The sequence below is a fragment of the Epinephelus lanceolatus genome, chromosome 21 (genome assembly GCF_041903045.1).
Source record: "Epinephelus lanceolatus isolate andai-2023 chromosome 21, ASM4190304v1, whole genome shotgun sequence".
Taxonomy (NCBI): domain Eukaryota; kingdom Metazoa; phylum Chordata; class Actinopteri; order Perciformes; family Serranidae; genus Epinephelus; species Epinephelus lanceolatus.
The window spans coordinates 31284798-31306526 of NC_135754.1; the positions used below are offsets into that span (position 1 = coordinate 31284798).

General features: G+C 39.5%; 2 protein-coding genes across 2 annotated transcripts; both read right to left on the reverse strand.

Moving 5' to 3' along the window:
• Positions 1-2483: 2483 nt before the first annotated feature.
• On the reverse strand, positions 2484-6427 carry LOC117247549 (uncharacterized). The gene is made up of 2 exons (XM_033612131.2): positions 6089-6427; positions 2484-3254 (listed from the first exon to the last, which is right to left on the reverse strand). Exons 1-2 carry the CDS (start codon positions 6386-6388, stop codon positions 2484-2486), a joined length of 1071 nt encoding a protein of 356 aa, XP_033468022.2. The 5' UTR covers positions 6389-6427.
• Positions 6428-7565: 1138 nt separating this feature from the next.
• On the reverse strand, positions 7566-18821 carry lsm12b (LSM12 homolog b). Its single transcript, XM_033610742.2, has 5 exons — positions 18658-18821; positions 15740-15873; positions 11956-12065; positions 10206-10332; positions 7566-8177 (listed from the first exon to the last, which is right to left on the reverse strand). The coding sequence occupies exons 1-5, from the start codon at positions 18782-18784 to the stop codon at positions 8085-8087; spliced, it is 591 nt and encodes a 196-aa protein (XP_033466633.1). The 5' UTR covers positions 18785-18821; the 3' UTR covers positions 7566-8084.
• Positions 18822-21729: the final 2908 nt, after the last annotated feature.

Here is a 21729-nt window from a genome sequence, read left to right on the forward strand (position 1 = left end):
TCTTAAAAAAACATGAAAAAAGTCATAGTATAGTATGTCTTCCAAAACCATGAAAAAAGTCATAGTATAGTATGTCTTCAAAAACCATGAAAAAAGTCATAGTATAGCATGTCTTCAAAAACCATGAAAAAAGTCATAGTATAGCATGTCGTCCAAAACCATGAAAAAGTCATAGTATAGTATGTCACCCAAAACCATGAAAAAAGTCATAGTATAGTATGTCATCCAAAACCATGAAAAAAGTCATAGTATAGTATGTCTTCCAAAATCCTAACAGTCATAGTATAGCATGTCATCCAAAATCATGAAAAAAAGTCATAGTATAGCATGTCGTCCAAAACCATGAAAAAAAGTCACAGTATAGTATGTCGTCCAAAATGATGAAAAAAAGTCATAGTATAGTATGTCATCTAAAACCATGAAAAAAGTCATAGTATAGCATGTCTTCAAAAACCATGAAAAAAGTCATAGTATAGCATGTCGTCCAAAACCATGAAAAAAGTCATAGTATAGCATGTCATCCAAAATCATGAAAAAAAGTCATAGTATGTCGTCCAAAACCATGAAAAAAAGTCATAGTATAGTATGTCGTCCAAAATGATGAAAAAACGTCATAGTATAGCATGTCGTCCAAAACCATGAAAAAGTCATAGTATAGCATGTCTTCAAAAACCATGAAAAAACATCATAGTATAGCATGTCTTCAAAAACCATGAAAAAAGTCATAGTATAGTATGTCTTCCAAAACCATGAAAAAAGTCATAGTATAGCATGTCTTCCAAAATCATGACAAACAATCATAGTATAGCGTGTCGCTCAAAATCATGAAAAAAAGTCATAGTATAGCATGTCTTCAAAAACCATGAAAAAAGTGATAGTATAGCATGTCTTCCAAAACCATGAAAAAACATCATAGTATAGCATGTCTTCAAAAACCATGAAAAAAGTCATAGTATAGTATGTCGTCCAAAACCATGAAAAAGTCATAGTATAGTATGTCTTCAAAAACCATGAAAAAAGTCATAGTATAGCATGTCTTCAAAAACCATGAAAAAAGTGATAGTATAGCATGTCTTCCAAAACCATGAAAAAACATCATAGTATAGCATGTCTTCAAAAACCATGAAAAAAGTCATAGTATAGTATGTCATCCAAAACCATGACAAACAGTCACAGTATAGCATGTCGTCCAAAACCATGAAAAAAGTCACAGTATAGTATGTCGTCCAAAATTCGGAAAAAAAGTCATAGTATAGCATGTCGTCCGAAATCATGAAAAAACATTATAGTATAGCATGTCATCTGAAAAAGTCATAGTATAGTATGTCTTCAAAAACCATGAAGAAGTCATAGTATAGCATGTCGTCCAAATTCATGGACAATAATCTTCAGCATGTAACTTAATAGAGTTAATTTATAAGTTGTCATTTATAACCTGACAGATGTTAGTTTGGGGGACACAGATTGACGCAAATTTAATTATTTTAAATGTATGCTACTGAAATGGACTGTGCGTGATTAAACGCCCTCCACATAACTACAACTACTAAACTATGCATTCGGTCAGTCAGTTCATTCTCTTCTATCTGAATTATGTTGCACTGATACAGTAACCTGGGAGTTATCACAAAGTAAGTCTGTTCAGTTGTGCTATCTTACAATCAAAGTATAATAAATGTAAATTAAAGTGTTGTCAATATAGCAGGTTGGAGCTCTAAGAGAGAATGAGGTTTTAAAATGTATCGAAAGGGTCATGGAAAAAGGTCGTTATGGGTATTAAAGTTAACTTTAAGATTCCTGCACATACCATGGAGCTTTTGTCCCTGCTTTCTGTTACAATAGTTTCCATACCTTGACATTATGAAGAAAGAAAGCTTAAAAGGAGATGTAAACATTAAACTAAAGTCCGACATGTGGTTTCAGGGCCACTATATACAACCTATGGGCCAACAATGTCCAACACCAGGCTGCACCTCAGCCCCAGAAAACCTGAGGCCTGTACTACCAAGCAGGATTTGAGTTAGCGAGGTAACTTCAGGGTTAACTCTGGGTTTCCAGTACTACAAAGCTGGTTCTCTTCTATCTTTTACCAGGATAAATCACCATGGTAACTGATGCTGAACAACCTGATCACAGCCTGTCAACACCTGACCTCTGACCAGTCACATCACTGAAGAAACAAGTATCCATGGACGAAAGTCTAAGAATGTCCAAAACATACTCTATACTACTGTCACATACAGCCTGGTGATACCTCCAAATAATTGAAGTCTCGGCCTATGGTGAATTTTTGGATAGTGTTTTCAACGTGCTCGTGGCTGGATAGGAAAACCCAGAGTTGACTGAACTAGTTGATAACCACATTTGTAGTACCTGATATCCGGATGGTTGATGTTAGGGTTAGTCAAACCAGATAACAACAAGATATCCTGGGTAAGTTGAGCAGGCTTCTTAGTACAGGCCTCTGGTCATTTAATCAAACATCACTTTTCTTGTCTCTCTGACTCGGGATCACTTACAGGTTTTTTGTTCTTCCGGTTGCGCTCTGCTTTGACCAAGGTGCTGATCACAGCCACCATCACGGTGATGGTGATAATGAGGACCGATGCAGTCTCAGCGATGCACAGATGGCCGTCCAGCGTCACCAGGTAGGTCCCGACCTGCTGAGCAGGAGCACGACAGATGATGTCCTTGTAGTCGTCCACATGCAGATGGCGAACACGACGGATCTTGTCGAAGACGCGCTGCAGCTCGCAGTCACAGGTCCAGCGGTTGAGGGCCATCTGAAGGTGGGTGGTGGTGGTCTGGAGCTGCAGGAAGGTCTTGAACCTGATGTGCTCCAGCTGGTTTCCACGGAGACCCAGCAGAGTGAGACTCCGCAGAGGAGCCAGAGCTTCAGTCTCAATCAGTGAGATGTTGTTGTGGCTGAGCAGCAGCACCTCCAGGCTCTGCTGGCGGCTCAACAAACCGTCTTTGAGCACGTTCAGCCTGTTTCCTTCCAGGTTGAGGACGCTCAGTCGAGACAGGCTGCTGAGAGCCCCGACGTCGATCGCCTGGATACGGTTGTAGCTGAGGTCCAGTTTCCTCAGGCTTTCAAAGTCACCCAGTGAGGTGGAGTCCAGGTGCAGCAGCAGGTTGTGGTGCAGCTGGAGCTCCTTGAGGGAGGACAGACTCTGGGAGAAGTGCTGAGGGAGCCAACGCAGACGGTTATAACTCAAGTCCAGCCTCTCCAGAAACTGCAGCGAGGACAGAGACTGGAACAGGACAGAAATCAGACATCACTGTGACCAGCTGATCAGAAACTGTGGTGAAATGTAAGTTTATTACGTAGACTATGAAATGCAGCCTACTAATTTTGAGGTAATTGTACTTTATTGTATCTGTATATTATTATTCTACGCTACTTTATACTTATAATTTCAGAGGGAAATATTGTGCTTTTTACTCCATAGAGCAGAAACAATCAATCTGTCAGTGGAGCAAAACAATCAGCAACAATTTCGATAATGAATCAATCCTGTTTATCATTCCAGGGTCTCTGCTGGTACTCCACAAGTCTTAAAATGTCTACGAATTTTATAAATATTAGTTCTTAAATGTCATTAAATAGTCTTACTTTTGAAACTGTGAATTCTTAATTGCTACAAACATTTGATCTAACTTATTTATCCATGTTTTAAAATCATTTTTTTAAGTGAGTCAAACTCTTCTGAGTGAAAGTCCTGTCTTTTTACTTCCTACTTGTACTGACCCGTCGACTCACTGCGACTTAACCTTTAGACTTACTTGCTATCTTTGATGAAGGAAAAGATGATCTGTTCAAAAATCAGCCTTAAATTGGTTTTAAAATCATCTTGAAAGGTCATATAAGGCATTAAATTTAAGTGTCATGTCATTCATGGAGCCAAACTGACATTTATCATTTCCTTGTTTAAGCTTCTTAGTTTTTTAATTTTGATGATTTGTGGCTTTGGACTCTTGATCAGGCAAAATGAGCAAAATGACCACATCACATCAATCCTGGCCTCCCTGCACTGGTTTCCTGCTGCTTTTTATTGCCCTGTGTTCCCTCTCGCACTCTGAGATCCTCAGATGCATCTTTTCTTGTTGTTCTGAGGTCCAGATTAATTCACAAAGGTGACAGAGCCTTTACAGTCAGAGCTCCTCAACTTTGGGATGAGCTACCTGAGAAGATCAGGGCTGCAAATTCAGTCTCATTTTATAAATCACTTCTGAAAACCTACTTGTTTGAAACTGCCTTTCGGTGATTTTAACTTCTTTATTAATGTGTGTTTTACTCTGTTATGTGTATTCTGTTTTTATTGCTTTTATCTTGTTTTATTGGCTTTGTCTTTTATTTGGTTTTGTAAAGCACTTTGTAACTGTGTTTTGAAAGGTGCTGTGTAAATAAAGTTTATTATTTGTATTATTATTATTATTAATATTATTATTATTATTACATGCAGATGTCACTTTGGGCTCTGACAACATGCAGACTTTTTTTGTTTTGTTTTACTATTTTCTGACATTTTATAGCCAAAATGTTTAACCGAAAAATGTATTATTGAATTAGTCAAAAATGAAAATATTCATTAGTTGCAGTTGACAGCTTTAGTTGTAATAGTTACATATATATTGAGAGTTCACATACAAAGATCAACTCAATTACAACTGGAATATAAAACATTGTGCATTTTTATAGATGAAACTAGCAGTATATTACAGGATAATATTACCAGAAGATGTCTTTATGTTAATGTCAAGTTGTCATAATCAAGACAACCCAAACAATGTCAACTTGTCATCACAAAAACCGAATGACACTTAATGACAGCAGTCATAAACGTTTATCACATGTACATAATGTTCATGACAGGTTCATAGTTATGACAGTGTCATGTCCCTCTTATGTAGATACCTTTAAGTAAAATGTTACCCAAAAATCTATTAATCGACTCCAGGCTGTTCAGAATTCAGCTGCCAGAGACGTGATCACATCACTCCAGTTTTAGCCCCTTTACACCGGCTCCCAGTATGTTTCAGAATAGATTTTAAGATTTTACTGATTACTTTAAAGGCTCTTCATGCATGGCCTCCCTCCCAACTAAATCTCTGTCGTCTTAGAGCCATACACACCAGGACGTACTTTGAGGCCTTTTGATTTTTAAAGAGGTCTGGCTGAAAACCAAAGGGGACAGAGCGTTTGCTGTCAGGGCCCCGAGGCTGTAGAACAATCTCTTCTTAAAATATACTTTTATCTGAGAGCCTTTCCTGATTTTACTGAGTTCTAAGTTCATTTTAATTCATTTATTTTCTCAGTTTTTATACACCTAAGTGTTTTTTATCAGTTCTTAAAAGTTATTTTCATTTTTTTGTTTTAATTATTGACATGTAAAGCACTTTGTAACTGTTTTGAAAAACGTTTTATGAATAAAGATTATTATTATTATATTATTATCTCAAGAAAATGTACAGAATTTGCACACCATATAAGGAGCACTGACTGTTCAGCCAAAAACAAAAGGCTTTATCTTCTTTGTTAACTAAACACAAAATGCCGGATTATTTTCAAATGCAGGATTATTTTCCATACACACAAGAACCCCCCCCCCCCACTGGTGACATCTAAGTTCCCACACATGCACATACACAATCTGCTCAGCAAGCGAGTCAGCAAGAAACAGAAACAGAGTCTGATCTGTTCTTCGGAAAGTTTTTCTCCTCTGTAGGAGACAATGTCTCCTGTGTGCCTCTCTGGGCTTCCATAGTTTATAGAGTATTATGAGTATAAATTACTTTAAAATACTGCAAAGACATAAATGCACCAATAATAATGATTAAATCACAACATATAAAGCAATGTAATAGTTAGGCCATATTTTCCTGCATGACATATTACTTTTTATATTTTAAGCTCATAATACTTGTATGCTTTTACTTAAGTACACTTGAGAATGCTAAGTTTTTCCTTGTAGTATTATTATTTATTCTACTGATCTGAGTACTGTTCCCACCTCTGGTCTAAAACAAAGTCTTAAATGCAGAATATGCACAGTAACATTGAATGCACAGCTCATATTTGTGGTACCTGTGGCTGCAGAGTCTGGATGCTGTTGTTGGACATCAGGAGGATTTTCAGTGACCACAGCCCCACAAAGGATCTGGAGTGCACCTCAGTCAGCTTGTTCCCACTCAGGTCCAGCAGCCAGGTGCCGTGTGGGACACTGACCGGGACCCGGACCAGATCACGAGACCGGCAGTCCACCAGCTCAGAGGACTCGTAGCACAGGCAGTGGCTGGGACACAGCTTAAAGCCCAGGGCTGTGTTCAGAAAAAGAAGAGGCAGCAGAGGCATCGCACCGAGCATCGCGCAGCCACTGACGGACATCTTTGTTCACATCAGAGTCAGATGCTCCTGCTGAAAGGCATGGTTACATTCTTCCTACAAACAACCTGACACTGATGTCATGTTGGTGAATTCTCTGAGCAGACATTGAATATTCCTGATTAGAGAGGGATTATGGGCTTAAACAGATCATCATAAAACAACCTTATCTGGGGAGCAAACCTGGTCTGTTTTGGATCCTTTCCTAAAATCAGGATTTACATCTGTTACTCTGTTTGGATACAGGGAGCTGTTTTTTTTAATGATAGCATTTGATTTGTCTCAGTATTTCTGCATCGCACCACATACAGTGAGGTTATATGGAGTTCTCATGACTACATGTTTGAGTTGGTGAGGAAATCAGCAGAATGGGGTTCACACAGGCAAAATAATGAGCCTGTATAATTTTACTTATTGATTTAACCGCCATTTTGTAAGCAACAATATCTGGAAACAGCTTTTCAGATGTGAATATTTGCATGTATTTTGTCCTCTCATAAAAATATTCAAGGGTTTTTTACAATTTATCAAACAAAACAAGACGTCTGATTTGGTCAACTTGAACTATGGGAAATTCGACATCATTTTTTGACATTTTCCAGAACAAACTGGTGTTTTAAAACAGTCTGACGATGTTAGAGATGATAAGCGAACATTCAACTACAATCAAACCACACCAAAGTTCCTGAAATTTAGCTGTAATTCAGCCTAAAAGCACACAAATAACTGCTCTATTTTCCACACCAGTGCAGCTGCATCAGCACTATTCAGTTAACTCTGTAAATTATATATTTCAATAAAGAATTCATGCCGCTGATTTCCTGTCAAGTGCTCTTTGTCACAGAGAGGACGGCTGTAAATGTCATTAAGCAGCTTAGAGAAACCAGAGGCCTGTGAAATTTAAATAATTAATTAGAAACGGTGATGGCTTCAGTTCCCTGTAGTTACATGGTTGCATCACAAATCAGGCTACGAGACAATCCATGAAAAGAAACCTGATGGTCACCCCGAGGACAACGGCGAATTTACAAGCAAAGCACAAATATTCCAGCAACACAAGCTCAGTGTTTTACCCTTCAATAAAGCCCCCACAGTTGAGGAATGTTTCAGAATGTGTTAATAAAATTTTGTTCTTCGTGAGTCCGTCAAAAAGTTGTTGAAAATTACAGTATTACAGTCAGAATTTTTGTTACTTTTATTTTAGAAAATGTCCTTTAAAGTGTGGCGTTTCAAGTCACATTTTGTTTAAAATACAGAAAATACAGACAGTAGAACATGGATACAGCAAAAAAGGAAACAATGACAGAAAATAAAGCTAACAAGCCTTTCTGACTGCTCTAGTTTTCTCTTTTTGAAATGGAACTGAAGGCAAAGGAAGGAGGGCGGAAAAAGAAAAGGCTTCAGGGACAGGAGGGGAGGAGGAGGGGGAGGAGTAGGGGCAGAATGAGACAAGTTAGTTAAGGAAACTATGGTTGCTTTATGGTTCATGTTTAAATTATTCTTTATAAAGTCTAATTTAAGATTTAATCTTTCCTCTCTTTTTTGTCTTTTTCATTTAATGGTATTTTGATCTTCTGGATCCAGGGCCCTCAGCGCTCCTCCTTGTGGTCTCAGACTGAGGACAAGGAATGCCGACTTAGTCTGGCAGTGGGAACAAAACCACCCGCGTCGCCTTCCCCGGCCGACCCACACTGCCAACTCAAGAAGATAAAGTGGAGTCCTTCTGTGTTTGCTGTGCTTGTGAACGTTGCATGGACTTCTGACTTTCCACGTCTCTAAAATGTTTCTCAACCTGGAAGAAGAATAAAACGACATTTAAACATCAGACACCAATTCTGAAACACGTCTCGTGCCGTTCATTGAGCAACACAGTAAAGCAGACTATTGAATTTTATGAACCTTGTTGTCTCAAAATAATCACAAATACATGTCCTAAAAACTTTAGACATTTTCTGGTCGGTTGGTCGATATGTTCTAGTCCGACCAAATACCCGCTGGTCGGAAAATGTTTCCTCCTAAGGGTTTTTCCCCGGCTGAAAACACCAGACGCTCTTCTGAAAACATCCAGCTGGGAACGTCTGAAAGCGTTTTTTTTGGGTTGCGTCTTCTTGCTACGATATGAGATGACGGAGGAAGTAAAAATGACGGTACAAGGTAAAGTACTTGCTCTGGATGAACCGAGGGCTGAAGCATGAAGAGACAGAGCATGTCTGCAAGATGTGACAATCAGTCTTTGTGGTATTTGTCCTGCCTCATCTCCACCACGATTGAATGGCTGAATAAAAAGTGACAGTAAATGGTTTTAAGTTCTCGGTGACCAGAAGAAAAGGGCCAAACATGCAGCGCTCAGTGCAAAATAGACACTCAGCGCCTAATCCTGACGCTGGCATTTGTAGCCTTGTGTAAAAATGCAGCGTTCCCATTGCAAAGAATTAAAAAATACTCAGGCCTCAGGGACACACAAGGCTACCAGGCAGACTTAGCTCAGTGCACTGTGGACGATTTACTTTATCTAGATCAGGGATACTCTGATGATTTGTGTTATTGCTCAGTGGGGCATGAAAAATATTGCTCTGTTCGTTCAACACTGGATTGTGTCGTTAATATGCTAACTGGTGTCAAGGCGGTCTTCCAGTTTTCCTTATTAAATTGCAATCACAGATGACCGCCATCTGCTGGTGTGGGGGGGTACGTCCTCTCATGCAGGTGCAGAACATACACACTTGTTTGCCGTCAGTTTGGTGCGTTCATGTGCAACTTTTTGGCCAAAACACGACGTCGAGAGGCGTCGCAGCAGAGGGCTTTCGTCAATGCTACTTCTCTGACGTTGGTTTGGTGTGTCTGGGCCTTAAGGTGTCCATATGCTTCAATCAGAGTGTCTGTCCCCCTACAACTTTCCAAAGTTGAAACTTATGTGTGTGTGCTGAGTCCGTCATTTTCAGTAACTTGGCAAAACCGAGAATAAGCCAAAGCTTTCACTTCTCTCTCTAGCTCTCGTTTCATTCACAACTACTGTTGGGGCTTTTCATGTATAAAACATGTTGAAAAATGATATATTCATTTAAATGGAGTGCAGATGGCAGCAGGTACGATATTGAAGCTCTACCAGCTGACAGTTAAATAGGAGAAAAACTTTCAGGAGTGTGAAGGTGCTTGTGTGGACAGAATACTCTAAGAGAGTGGTGTTAATGAAAACTTGAAAGGTGCACTCAACAGATTCCCACCTAGTGTGTCTGGAGTCATGTGTGTGGGGAACAGGGGTGCAGTGTATCTGCAGACAGGTACACACATGCACACGACTGTACCAGTGTCCGAAATTAACTTTTTCTCTCACCAGCCAAGAGGACTAGTAGATGAAAAAAACTGGCCAAGATTTTTAACCAACCCAAACAGCGGTATCGAGCAGCAGACTGTTGGCAAGTGATAGTTTAGTGGCGTAGCTGATGTCCTGAGGGGTAAACTGTGCTGCGAAACTAGGAGCACAACGGTGGTCAGTTTAGCCATGCTGTTAAGCCCCATGTAAAAACACATCTGGGTAGTGTGTGTGTGTGTGTGTGTGTGTCTCTCAAACTGCAACACAGATAGCAGTATGTCCGTAAATGACACCAAAATGCAGTTGGGACTCTCAGCATAGTTAGTTATTTATTACATAACTATTTTGGTACAAACATTAACCCGCCATCGTGGGAAAATCTACCTGCATTTGGTGCTCAGCGGGTGTTAATTTCAGACCCTGGACGGTGTGCATGAACATTGTTCGCTGCAGCCCTGAAGTCGAGTATCTGTAGTGAAATATTGTACAGATAAAAAGCATACTTACTATTTTGCGTACATGACTTAAAGCGCTTCCCTCTTTGCCTTTGCAGTTCTCAACCTGGTAAGGCGGTGAGATTACGACGTCGTCCATCACAATAATGTTCTTCTCCTGCCATTTACAGTCTTTGATGCTGCAAAGAAAAGTAAACATCATCCCATCTGCTGCTGAAAAGATGTTGTGTTTGTGGAGCAAACTATGAAACATGACAGGAAGTGATTTTCATTCAGACATTTATCAGAACGTTTTCTCAGCAGAAGAACTTTCATGACTCTGTTATGACTGGAGGATGTCCGAATACAGTATCCACTAACATATGACTATTTCTACGTCAAATATGGTGAATAAATGAATCTGGCTGCTGATGTGTTTGATCCTTCTCAAAATTTAGAGACCTGGAACACAAAAAACTTCTACATGACCTTGAATTATCTGACAGGACAAAAAACTATGAGAGTAAAGAGAAAAATTATGACTGTAATTCTCTTAAAAAGAAATAAGAATAATTTAATCATGGCTTGATCACATCACTGACTGAAAGTTGCATCTGTCCTATAAAGTAGGGAAACATCTACACAGCGGTACCATTGACTTAAAGACAGTCTGATCAGACATCCGAGACTAAAATCTGAAACCATCAAACATGTTACTTAACAAAATGTGAATTTGACACACAAATTCAACTTTTTCAGACAGCCACCGGAGACAGGAAGGAAATTGTTGCTCATGTTTTATTATATGAAGATAAAATAATCAGCTAGTGAACTACACATAAGCTCCGTTTTCCTGTTTTTCAGCTGTCACAAAAAAAGTTTGACAGTTGATGTCAAGACCATGAAATAAAATCAAGCGTGGCTTTTTGAAGGCAAGATATTTTGTGGCCATTTTGTTCCAGATCTCAGTGTGCATTTCTTTTTTTATTTAAACTGGTGTGAGATCAGCTAAAATCTGACACCTGATTTAACAATTACAGTGACTAACAGCAAAAACAAACTGCCACTGGAGCCACAAACCAGGTGAGTTAACAGCCTTATTTCATTTGCCACACAAACATAGGACATGCCGCTGCTTACTGATTACAACCTGCACACAATTCACCCCAAAATGATTTTAAATGCAATCCAGGTAGAGCTGAAATATCTGGAGTGGAGGTGGTAAATCATATATTACGGACCCCCATATGTTTAAAGTTCTTTTATAAAGAGGAACAAAAAATGAGTTAATAAAAAGTTAGATAATTTAATGTTCACAGCATCTGTGCAGCTTTGTTTATTCACTGTGTCCATGGAAACAAGACGTACACAGCCATAAAGGTTTCCTAACTCATAAAAGTAGTCCGTTTACTTTTCTGATAAATACATCACTGCATAACTCATAAATGTTCAGACAAGCTCAATATTTGGTTCTGTGATGCTTTCAAGTTCGCTCTGCTCCGCACTCTCCTTCTCGCTGAGCTCCAAACACCATAAAAAACATTTTATTTTTAGGAATCCTGAATTTTATATTTTAGAAAACACAACTGAGGCAATAGTCTGGATATAGAATTGTCTGCTCTTTTTTTTCCATACTTATCCAAACCTGGAAATGACTAAAATCAAACTTCACGCTTTTCCACACTGTGTAGAAACCCTGTCTTGGTGACACTCAGTTGCTTTTAATTGCCTGACACATATGTAGTGAAACTTCACTATAGAACATTGAGCAGGACTGACGCTGTTGACCTGATCAGCAACTAAACAACAGAAGAAGTTCTTACGTTTTGTGAATAGTCTGGAATAGCTGTTGGCCCTCCACAGAAACCCCAGCACTGATTGCATAGGCTTGGGACAGCTTGTCCTCCTTTTCTGTCCGTGCTCGATTGGCAAGCTGTGAAGAGTTGAACAGAACAAAAAGGCATTCTTAACATCAAACATCACTTGATTCTATGACTTTAAAGTGGGAACAGCTTTTTATTTTTAATTGCAGTAAGAACGTCAGGACAGTTTCAACATTTTCTCTTTTGCTGTTTTATTCAACACCTCGAGGAAATCTCACTCACGAGCTTCTGCTCCATAAGAGACAGATTATATTGTCTTATTAGCATACACAATTGCCACAACAAAGTGATCTCACCATAGAAAGAGAATGAGAGTAGAGCGGACATTAAGATGTGTGCCGTGGTCCTCTGACTAGTTCAAAAGAAAATGGTAATTGGTGTTACGATACCAACACAAGTCAGTCAGTACGTTTACATCACACTACAGAAAATCGATTCATTGTGTTAGTCCGACTAAAACCAGACTTTTAAAACACATTGTGCTAAATCAAATTTCTTAAAGTTGGACTAACACACCCAGGCAATGCGATCGGGAGTTGAATTCCTCCTGCGTGTATACAGTCAATCCAACCCAGATTGCTTTGCACGCTATGCACGCTCCAGTGTCCGCCCTGGGCTTTGACCCGGAAGTCAAATGGCATAAAATGCGTAACAGAAGAAGCAGCCAGTAACAACATGGTGAAATCTACATCCAGAGTGGTGCATTTTTGGACGCACTAAAAGACACAGTTCATGCTGTGTCAGCTGAAGGAGTTAATTTTAAAATATAACAAAATGGCGACCTGGTCAAAAACGTGGCAGAACAGCTGGACGGCGCTCGATTGTTTGGTCTGAGACATAATAGGTCACCCGGAAAAAGGTCAAATACTAACAAGCTGAAAGGGGGCATATTGCCACCTATTGTGGTGGTGTTGTACATACTTCGGTCAAAAAAATCAATTCCCCTCCTGTGCTTGTACTGGGACAAGGACAGTAGTCCAATGAAATGGCCTCGTCTAGCTATAACCGTAGCTCAACTTAACTGCGCATGTAAACGTACTGAACTGGGCCGTTAGGTCAGTGAGATTATTTCTTGCCGCAAGTTGGTTTGTTTTACAGATGTTTATACAGAAGTTAGTAGAGTTGTTTCGATACCAATACTAGTGTTGAAAATGCCTCTGATACTGCCTCAAATGCTGGATTGGCACTAATCCGATACCACGTAATGTACTGATAAACTTTAAAGTAGCTTCACACTAGGAACAGCAGGTTTCCTCAATTCTTTGCCAGTGTAAAAGAAGTAACCTGTGCAGCTGCTGGCAAACGAACGCCGAAGAAGAACGGATTTCTTGTAAAAAGTGTAACGTAGGCATTTAGCACAATAAAGTTGTATGGCGTTCATTCTCTGTATGTTTGTTCATGTTACAGAGGGTTTAACCTGAGCCATGCCACTTCACATCCATACAGGGTTAGTAGTATACTGATGCTAATTTTTTTTTTTTTAAGCAGTGGTATCGGATCAGTGCTCAATATCCGCAAATACACAAGTTCAGGAATCGGGAAGGAAGGCAAAGGCAACAGTACACATAAAACTGGCCGCCATTTTGACTGCTTATTTGAATGGGAGTGTCCATTCTACTCTCATTCTATGTCTATGGATCGCTCTCGTTTACTCAACAATATAAGTTTACATTTCACTTTCACTGACTTGCCTAACAAGTATTCTCATATAGGATCAAAGGGTGAAGAGCTGAGCCCAGCCTTCAGTGAGCAGAAAGCAACTCGAGTAAGCCGCCCGCTAATCATAAGACATAATCTAACACATGATTTATTTAAGCAGTGTAAAAGATCCGTCTATAAGCAGGTTTTTGTCTGTTGTGTCCCAGTTCAGGGGCTGGATCCTCCGTGGTCCATATTTCTACACCAAATAGGTCTTTACAAGCTGACAAGGCAGTTAACAGCAAACACTTTCCAGCCTCATTATAAAAGAGTCCTTTGTGGCTGCTAGGTTCTTTTATGGTGCATTCACTGACCCTCCTGAGCTCATAACATCAGGAAATATTAAATGACTGTCATATTTATCAGGTAGAGTGCTTTCTACTTAAAGAAATACCTTAACCACAGAATGTCTGTTTGTAAATCAGGTAGTCATGCTGTGTTAGAAGACTGTTTTTCTTGCATACCTCCACGGGAAACGGCAAACATATTGATTTATTGATTGATTGGGGACCATGTTTACCAACAGCAACATTAGTTTGTAAACTCTCACACAACTCCTGCAGTGTAATCCAAGTCTTATTCATCCAGTTGTGCTCAGTACCTCACAAACACATGCTTTATTGCGAAAACCTTACCGTTTAAAACTGAAGTGAAAGTGAAACTTCTCTTTGCTCTCTTCAGAGCCATACTCAGATACTGAAATTCTGTGTTTGGGAAGAACTGAGCACACAACTGGATAAATGGGACTTGGATTAAGCAGCACAAGTTGTGTGAGAGATTGCAAACAGATGTTTTGATATAGTTCTAGTCCCAGCAAATTGACCAATAAATCAGTATGTTTGCTGTTTTCCATGGAGGCATGCGAGAAAAAGTTTTCCTCACAAATTCAAGGTAACACACCAACTGATTTACAAATGGTCATTTTGTGGCTGAAGTATTCCTTTAAAAAATGTATACTAAGTAGGATTTTCCAAAAAAAACAAACAAAAAAACAATGTACATACTCGTACAAATGTAATCCCTCCGTGTATTTATCTGACTCCGCCTGGATTTTCCTCTTATTTTGCTGTACTCGGACATTTACGGGCACGTAGCCTCAGCAAATAACAGTGTGCAGGTGAGATCGGGACTTCATAAAGTCCAGTCAAAAGGTACTAGTAGCAGCACGCTGGACAAAGTTGGACACATCCCCGAAAAACACAAATATAGCAAACAGAAACACTAAACGGAGAGAGCTCGTTCTAAAATGAGTGAATCTGGGGTTGGCCTTCACTTTCGGGCAGGTGCCTCCATTGTCTAGTGCAGCCTGACCTGTCTCCACAGCGCTGTGTCACCCAGCACCCTTTTCATTCTAGTATAGTGGGGGAAAAAAATGCTCTGGGTTGTTTGTATTTCTCTAAACCAATCACAGTTATTTTGGCAGTGCTAGACCCAGGATGCAGCAACAGTGCCCTTACACAACGGTAGCACACAGAGGGGAGTGGAATGTCAACTGAAATAGCCGGCCAATGGCAGGCTTTAGGCTTTTACTCACACTTTACATCCTGTGGGTCAGACTACTGCCAGTGTTAGCTTTGTTAGCCTGATACAGTGTGAGCTACAAGTAGTGTAAGGAGGAGCGGCCATGGTTAAATGTTGCACTTACAAATAGTGAGCAGCAATACCTGCAGAGTAAACCTTTAGTTCTGCATCATGTGCTGAGGTGACAAATCACAACCTCCACTTTGCTGGCTTTATGAGGAAAACTACCAAGTGACAAATTTCCCCTAAATGCACCATTAGATTTGGACATTTGGGAACGAGCCTCACACTCAGGTTTGCACATCCTGTCATGGACCTGCCGTAACTGTCCACATATTTCAGGGAATCCAGCTCCTGAATGGAGTCACGGCTCAGACTACATGATGATATATACTTTTGATTTATCAGACTCTGACAGTAATCGTTCCCATCACATTCTTCGTGATCATCAACTGAGGCGCACATCGACACACGAAGAGGACAAACACAAACAGGACGCACTTACCTTGCTAACATTCAGTGATGCTAGTGGGGGTGGAGTCTCAGTGCGGTCATTAATTATGTCCACATCAGAAACATAGGCTAAGTTGATCAGGATGACGTCGTTGAGGTTTGGCTTACCGCTGGAGGAAGCACATTCTTTGAGAGAAGAAAAGTCAAGGCACAAACACAACTTCATGACAAGGCATCACAACACAAATTGACCACTGACATCTGACCCCTGGTGAACCTGAACGCCATCAGTTAGACTGCACAGAGAGGCTCATGATACAGAGAACACTGGCTGAGTAACACTGACCGTGAGAGGTGGTGCCAGTTACAGAGGCAAAGGCAGTGCTGCCACCTATAGTAATCACAGACGAATGAATGAAGAATGGTTGGAAATGTGTTTAGAATGCTCATGCTCATGTACATAGCAGCAAACCAAGTGCTAACATTGAGCGCCTGATTTATAACACAAACTCAGGTTTGATGAAGTCTTGTTCATTTTCCCAGAATTAAAATTTCAAGTGAAAGCAGCCAACTGGCACCTCACAGGTGCCAGGTGGCGTGACAATCATTTTCTAACTCACAACGAAAATAAACTGATGAATGTTTTTGCACTTTGAATGTATACGTGGTGCTGGACAGGGTTGGAAATTTACTTTTTTGTCCACCTGCCACTGTGGCTGGTGGATCCCCATATCTATCAGCCACTCAATAGATTACTATTGTGTTTTTTGGCAAATCCTAGACACACCCCTTTATGCACCTGATCTGTGCGGGGCTGCTGAGACTGGATATGCCCCCTGGCCAAGATGAGCGTGGACAGCAAATGTTGACAGGTTGAAAACAGGCATTTCATTTATTATATAGACCAGGAGTGTCAAACCGCCCTCCAAAAGGTCTGATACGCCCCACTAGATGACTTCGCACAGCTAATACTGAAGCAGTTGTGAAGGCTGAGTAAATGAGTATCCTAATTCACGTAAAATACTGCTTCAGAGGCTTTTCCACCCGGACCAGAAAACAGTTCTCTGAAAATACAATTAACACTATGGACGCATTTAAAGATATTGAACATTGTGCAAAATATTGTCACCCAGCTGCGCCAGTACAAAACACTTTTGTTTGAAAGTTTAGATGCGTAAATAGTTTGTGAGGCAGGGGATAACTTTACCTGCTTCTTAAATAGCTTCCGCTTTAGTTTTCTGTGTGGTGATGCCAGCATTACTGCAAGAGTGGAAACGTATGGAAAAATGTAATGACGGCGAGTTGCAGACTGACTGAATGTGGAAAAACTGAGACACACTGCAGACATTGCACTTTTTTCCTTACAATATCTCAGGCTGGTCATCATCTATTATTAAGTAGATACATATTTTTAAAATGTACTTGAACTTTACACTGAAATAAGATAAAAAATGTGAAGGTTGTTATTATTTCAAGGTCATTCTACAGTGATTTTTACTGGTGCGGCCCACCTAGGATCAAATACAGAGAATAAGGACCATGAACTAGAATGAGTTTGACACCCCTGATATAGACTATTAAATATTACTAATGTTTGTAACTCTCCTGTCAATTTGCAGAAGTTGTCCCACAGGCAAATCACTTATGAATATTTATATGTCTCAATATAAACTAGTATTGTCGGAGAAAGGTCAGAGCTATCTTCTCAATTCAAATCACCAGCAACCCAGCCTTATTTGTAATGAATGGAGTGGTCGCAACGGTCCCATGATCCCATGTCCCCCAGCTCTATATTCCCTCAATATAACACAAGACACAATTCTTAGTGATTTTAAATATTTACAAATATTTATATGACTTTTAAAGTAAAGTAACATTGTCAGAAATTTGTCAGGGCTATCTTCTCAGCTCAAATTGCAAACGCATGAAGAAAAACTGAAGTTTCAAATGTAGTTTGATTCGTAAAAATCTGTTCCTCTAATGTGGCGACACTGACGTCTAAAGTCAGGAAAACTGTCTTGCCTGCAATTTGAGGGCGTGGGTTTTAAGCAGTATAACATCAGAAAGCTATAAACTGTAGGTGGATGATTAAAACATATTAACCAAGGTAAACATACACTGAACATTTGACCTAGGGGGAAACACTCCTGAGAAGATACAGCCCTTTGAAATGCCTCCTTCATGTGTCACATTAACAGGATGTTGAGCTGGGGAACAGATACGCTCCCTGATGAACCCATGATGCCTCTGCTACCTGAATCTTAATGAAATGAAACCGTAACATAACCCACCCCATAATCACCCAATAATCACAATGTCACCAGAATCGGACGAGACACGGGGGGGGGGAGAAAGCCCAGCTGATAAGCTCGGGAATGCTAATACCGTTAATTGAGCTAGTAGCGGCAGTGTGGGGTTGACCGAAACTTAGCATGCTAGCCGAGCTAACAGCAACTTGATTGTAGCGTGGAGGGGAACTCGTGTCAATTCATCACTAGCTTTGGGGAAACAAACCGCTGGCACATCCCAAAAAATGACACCACCGAGTATGTGAGGTCAACGTGTGCGCGAGAGCCCGGGCGAGATGCGCTGAATGTCAGTTAGCTTGCTAACTAGCAACGGTTTATGCCTGTTGAGAGCACACAGCCATGATGCCTCCGTTGCCAGATAGTGATCCATGTTGGGGTCTGGCAATACAATGAGTGGATTCAAAACACATGCTCTTCCTCAGCAGATAGCGAGAAGCCGTGAAATGACCCGGCGACACCTACAGCGTCTTCGACACATATGAGATAAACGGAGGAGTACCTCGCCGGTGGAAATATTTAAAAAGGACAAAGATATCTAACTCAGCTCCCACCAATTACGCCTGCGCGGATCACTATTTGACATATTTTCGGTTACCCTACAGGCCCTTGCAGCCAGGCAGGCCAGCGAGCCGACCGCAGCTCGACACAAACAAAAGGATACTCAGAGTTAACATCTTGGACTGGTAGTCAAACGCGACCACTTCTCCTTGCAGACGTTGGCCCAAGCAGGTGAGGCAAGAGACATGGCTCCCGACGCTGAAATACTCCCCCGGTCCAGGAGCCGCCATCTTCTCCGCCAGGAAACCGGAGCGCCTGCCTTACGTAAAGCGACGCGATGTCGTATTCAGACGAAACCTGGGCGTGTCGAACTACGTCGCGTTATGGTCATTTATTCAAATACAGCGATTTATATTCACAGTTTTATCAATATAACTCCGCGTTTTATCGTTAAACCACCTTCTTAACGCTTTAAATGTAGCGTAAATGTGAATATTATTTAATTAATCGAAGGACAAAGTTGAGGCTTTGTCTCCCACTGCCACAAACCAGTGGGTGACGTCACAGTGGGTTCACGCTGCACTCTTCATTCAACCGCTCTCCAAGTCATTTAAAGGTCCCTTAATGTGCTCATATTCACGTTCATATTTGTATTTTGGGTTTCTCCCAGAACATGTTTATATGCTTTAATGTTCAGAAAACACATTATTTTTCTCACACTGCCTGCCTGAATATTCATGTAACCTCCCTCTGTCTGAAACGCTCCGTTTTTCTGCCTTTAAAGTTTTTCAAAAAGTTCAAAAGTTGTTTTTTTTATTGTCAATTTGCTATATGTGCATGACAAAATGCTGTTTCCCTCTCACTTAGCATTAATGCTATACAATTTAAAACCTAAAAAAAGCTAAATTGGAATATTAATAATACAATAAAAAACAATACAAGTGAAAATAAAAATAATAACTAAGCAGTATAACTAATAGACAAGACACTCTAGAAGATACTCTACACCTATGTACAATCAAGGTGGAAAGTCAGCAGCAGTTGTAATATAATATAACAATATAACACCGATATAGACCGAATAACAATGTTCATTTACAATAACTTCCAGGTAGAAAATCCACACCTAACTATATGTTCTTGTTTCTGTACAATGTTGAAAACCCAAGAACGAGACGAGACTGATGAAAATAAAAGAAAATCTTCACCTTGCATACCTGACATTAAACAACACCACACTGTCTCGGTTAGTTAGTTTTTTAGTTTGTTTTAAAAAAAAAAAAAAAAAAAAAAATCAGTATCAGTGTACACTACATGTAGAATATTTTCACTGCTTTGCCTTGCCGTCTAATAACTTTTTACGACTTTGAATTGAAGCCGTAATCTAAAAACCACTAGACTCTATTGACAAAAATAGTCATTTTACTTACTCACTGAGTTGCTGGTCTTAACATGGCGCCAATTGGTTAATGTATATGACAAATGAGAGAGAGAATATTCACAAATATAGCATACTTTTACACCCATATGGATTTTTTTAAGGTGGCTGAAATACGTTTTGCTGCATCTAAAGCAGGAAATTATTTAACTTCTGTGTCAGTAGATTTCAAATCAAATCAAGTTTATTTATATAGCACATTTAAAAACAACCAAAGTGCTGTACAAAATAAATGAATGACACACAAATATATAGCAATATAAAATGTATACACAAGAATAAACCTGGTAAGAACAATTACAAACATGAAACAGATTATAAAACACTAAAATATTAAAACCACAACCAAAGGCCATTGAAAACATGTACATTTTAAGATTTGTCTTTTAAGTGTCAATAGTGGAGGGGGATTTAATTTAGAGTGGAAGGCTATTCCAAAGCTTTGGAGCAGCTACCACAAAGGCACAATCTTTGGTTTATCAAGGAAATCACAAAGCAGCAAAGTACGTAAAATAAGCACAGCAGAAACGTTAGATAGGTCTGACCACAATGTTTTTCTATAGATCTTTAAATGTAACAGTTACTAGGGATGCATGATAACATTGGCATGTCATTGGTATCAGCCAATATCGGCTTTACAATGAACTATCGGAATCAGCTAATATGCTTATTCTTAATTTGCTCAATGAATGAATCTTACATACAGTGAAAAGCATTCTGTTTCATGTCTCCATCTGCTGGTGGGCCGTCACGATACAAGCATGCATGTATAATATGATGTTAATTCCACTACAGAAGAGACTTGATGATCACTAAAATTAGATGGGGGAAAAAAGAGATTATATTGATACTGGGTATCGGCCAAATGAGTCGTTATATATCAGCATAATGGATATCAGCAAAAAAATCCAATATCATGCATCCCTGACAGTTACGGCTAATTTAGATATTTCCACAGTTGTAATTAGTTTTCTACCCAGAAGTGATTGTTGTTGTTAACGTGATGTCATGCTGAACAGCTTAGTTCCATGTCTACTTCCTGTCAGCTGATGTGATTCATATACACTGGAAAATATTCCAACAGGAAATACAAAAGGACCCTGGGGAATGTTTTTGTTTTGAGTTGGAAACGATTTATACGGTATAGTTGTGACATCACAAACTCGCAGTAATCCTGATGGCTCATTTAAAGACACAGTTTCTGAACATGAACTGTGTACAACTCTCTGAACTGGACTGTTTTTATACTTTCACAGTATTTATACACTACCCGTACCTGCTCTATATGAAAAAAGAAATTGGAATCTGACTTTTCACAGTATGGGACCTTTAAGATTAAATGGATTGTGGAATACTTACAAAAACAAGGATAATATTTGGAATAGTTTTCCCAATTAGCTGTTTGATCCAGTTGGTTGTATCAAGCTTTTACTAAAATCTGACTCCTCTGTTGATAAAATTATTCGTCCCCATTAGGGACTGTTTGTTATTTATTATATTCATAATAATAATCTAGTGATATATGTTTATTTTAAATTAAAAAGAAATAAATAAACATACCTTCCAAACATGGCAGCGGTTTTCAGGGTTCAGAGAGTATTTAAAATAAATACAAAATGCAACAATTTTAAGTTGTATGCCCCTCTCCTATGCCAATAAATAAATAAACAAATAAAGATAAAAATAAAAAACGTTAGTTCCTACCCAGTGCTTAAAAAGTTATTTGACTTACCTACCCATCTTTGCACCACTTCTCCCGCCTCACAAATAACTAACAGTCCCTAAGACCCTTAAATT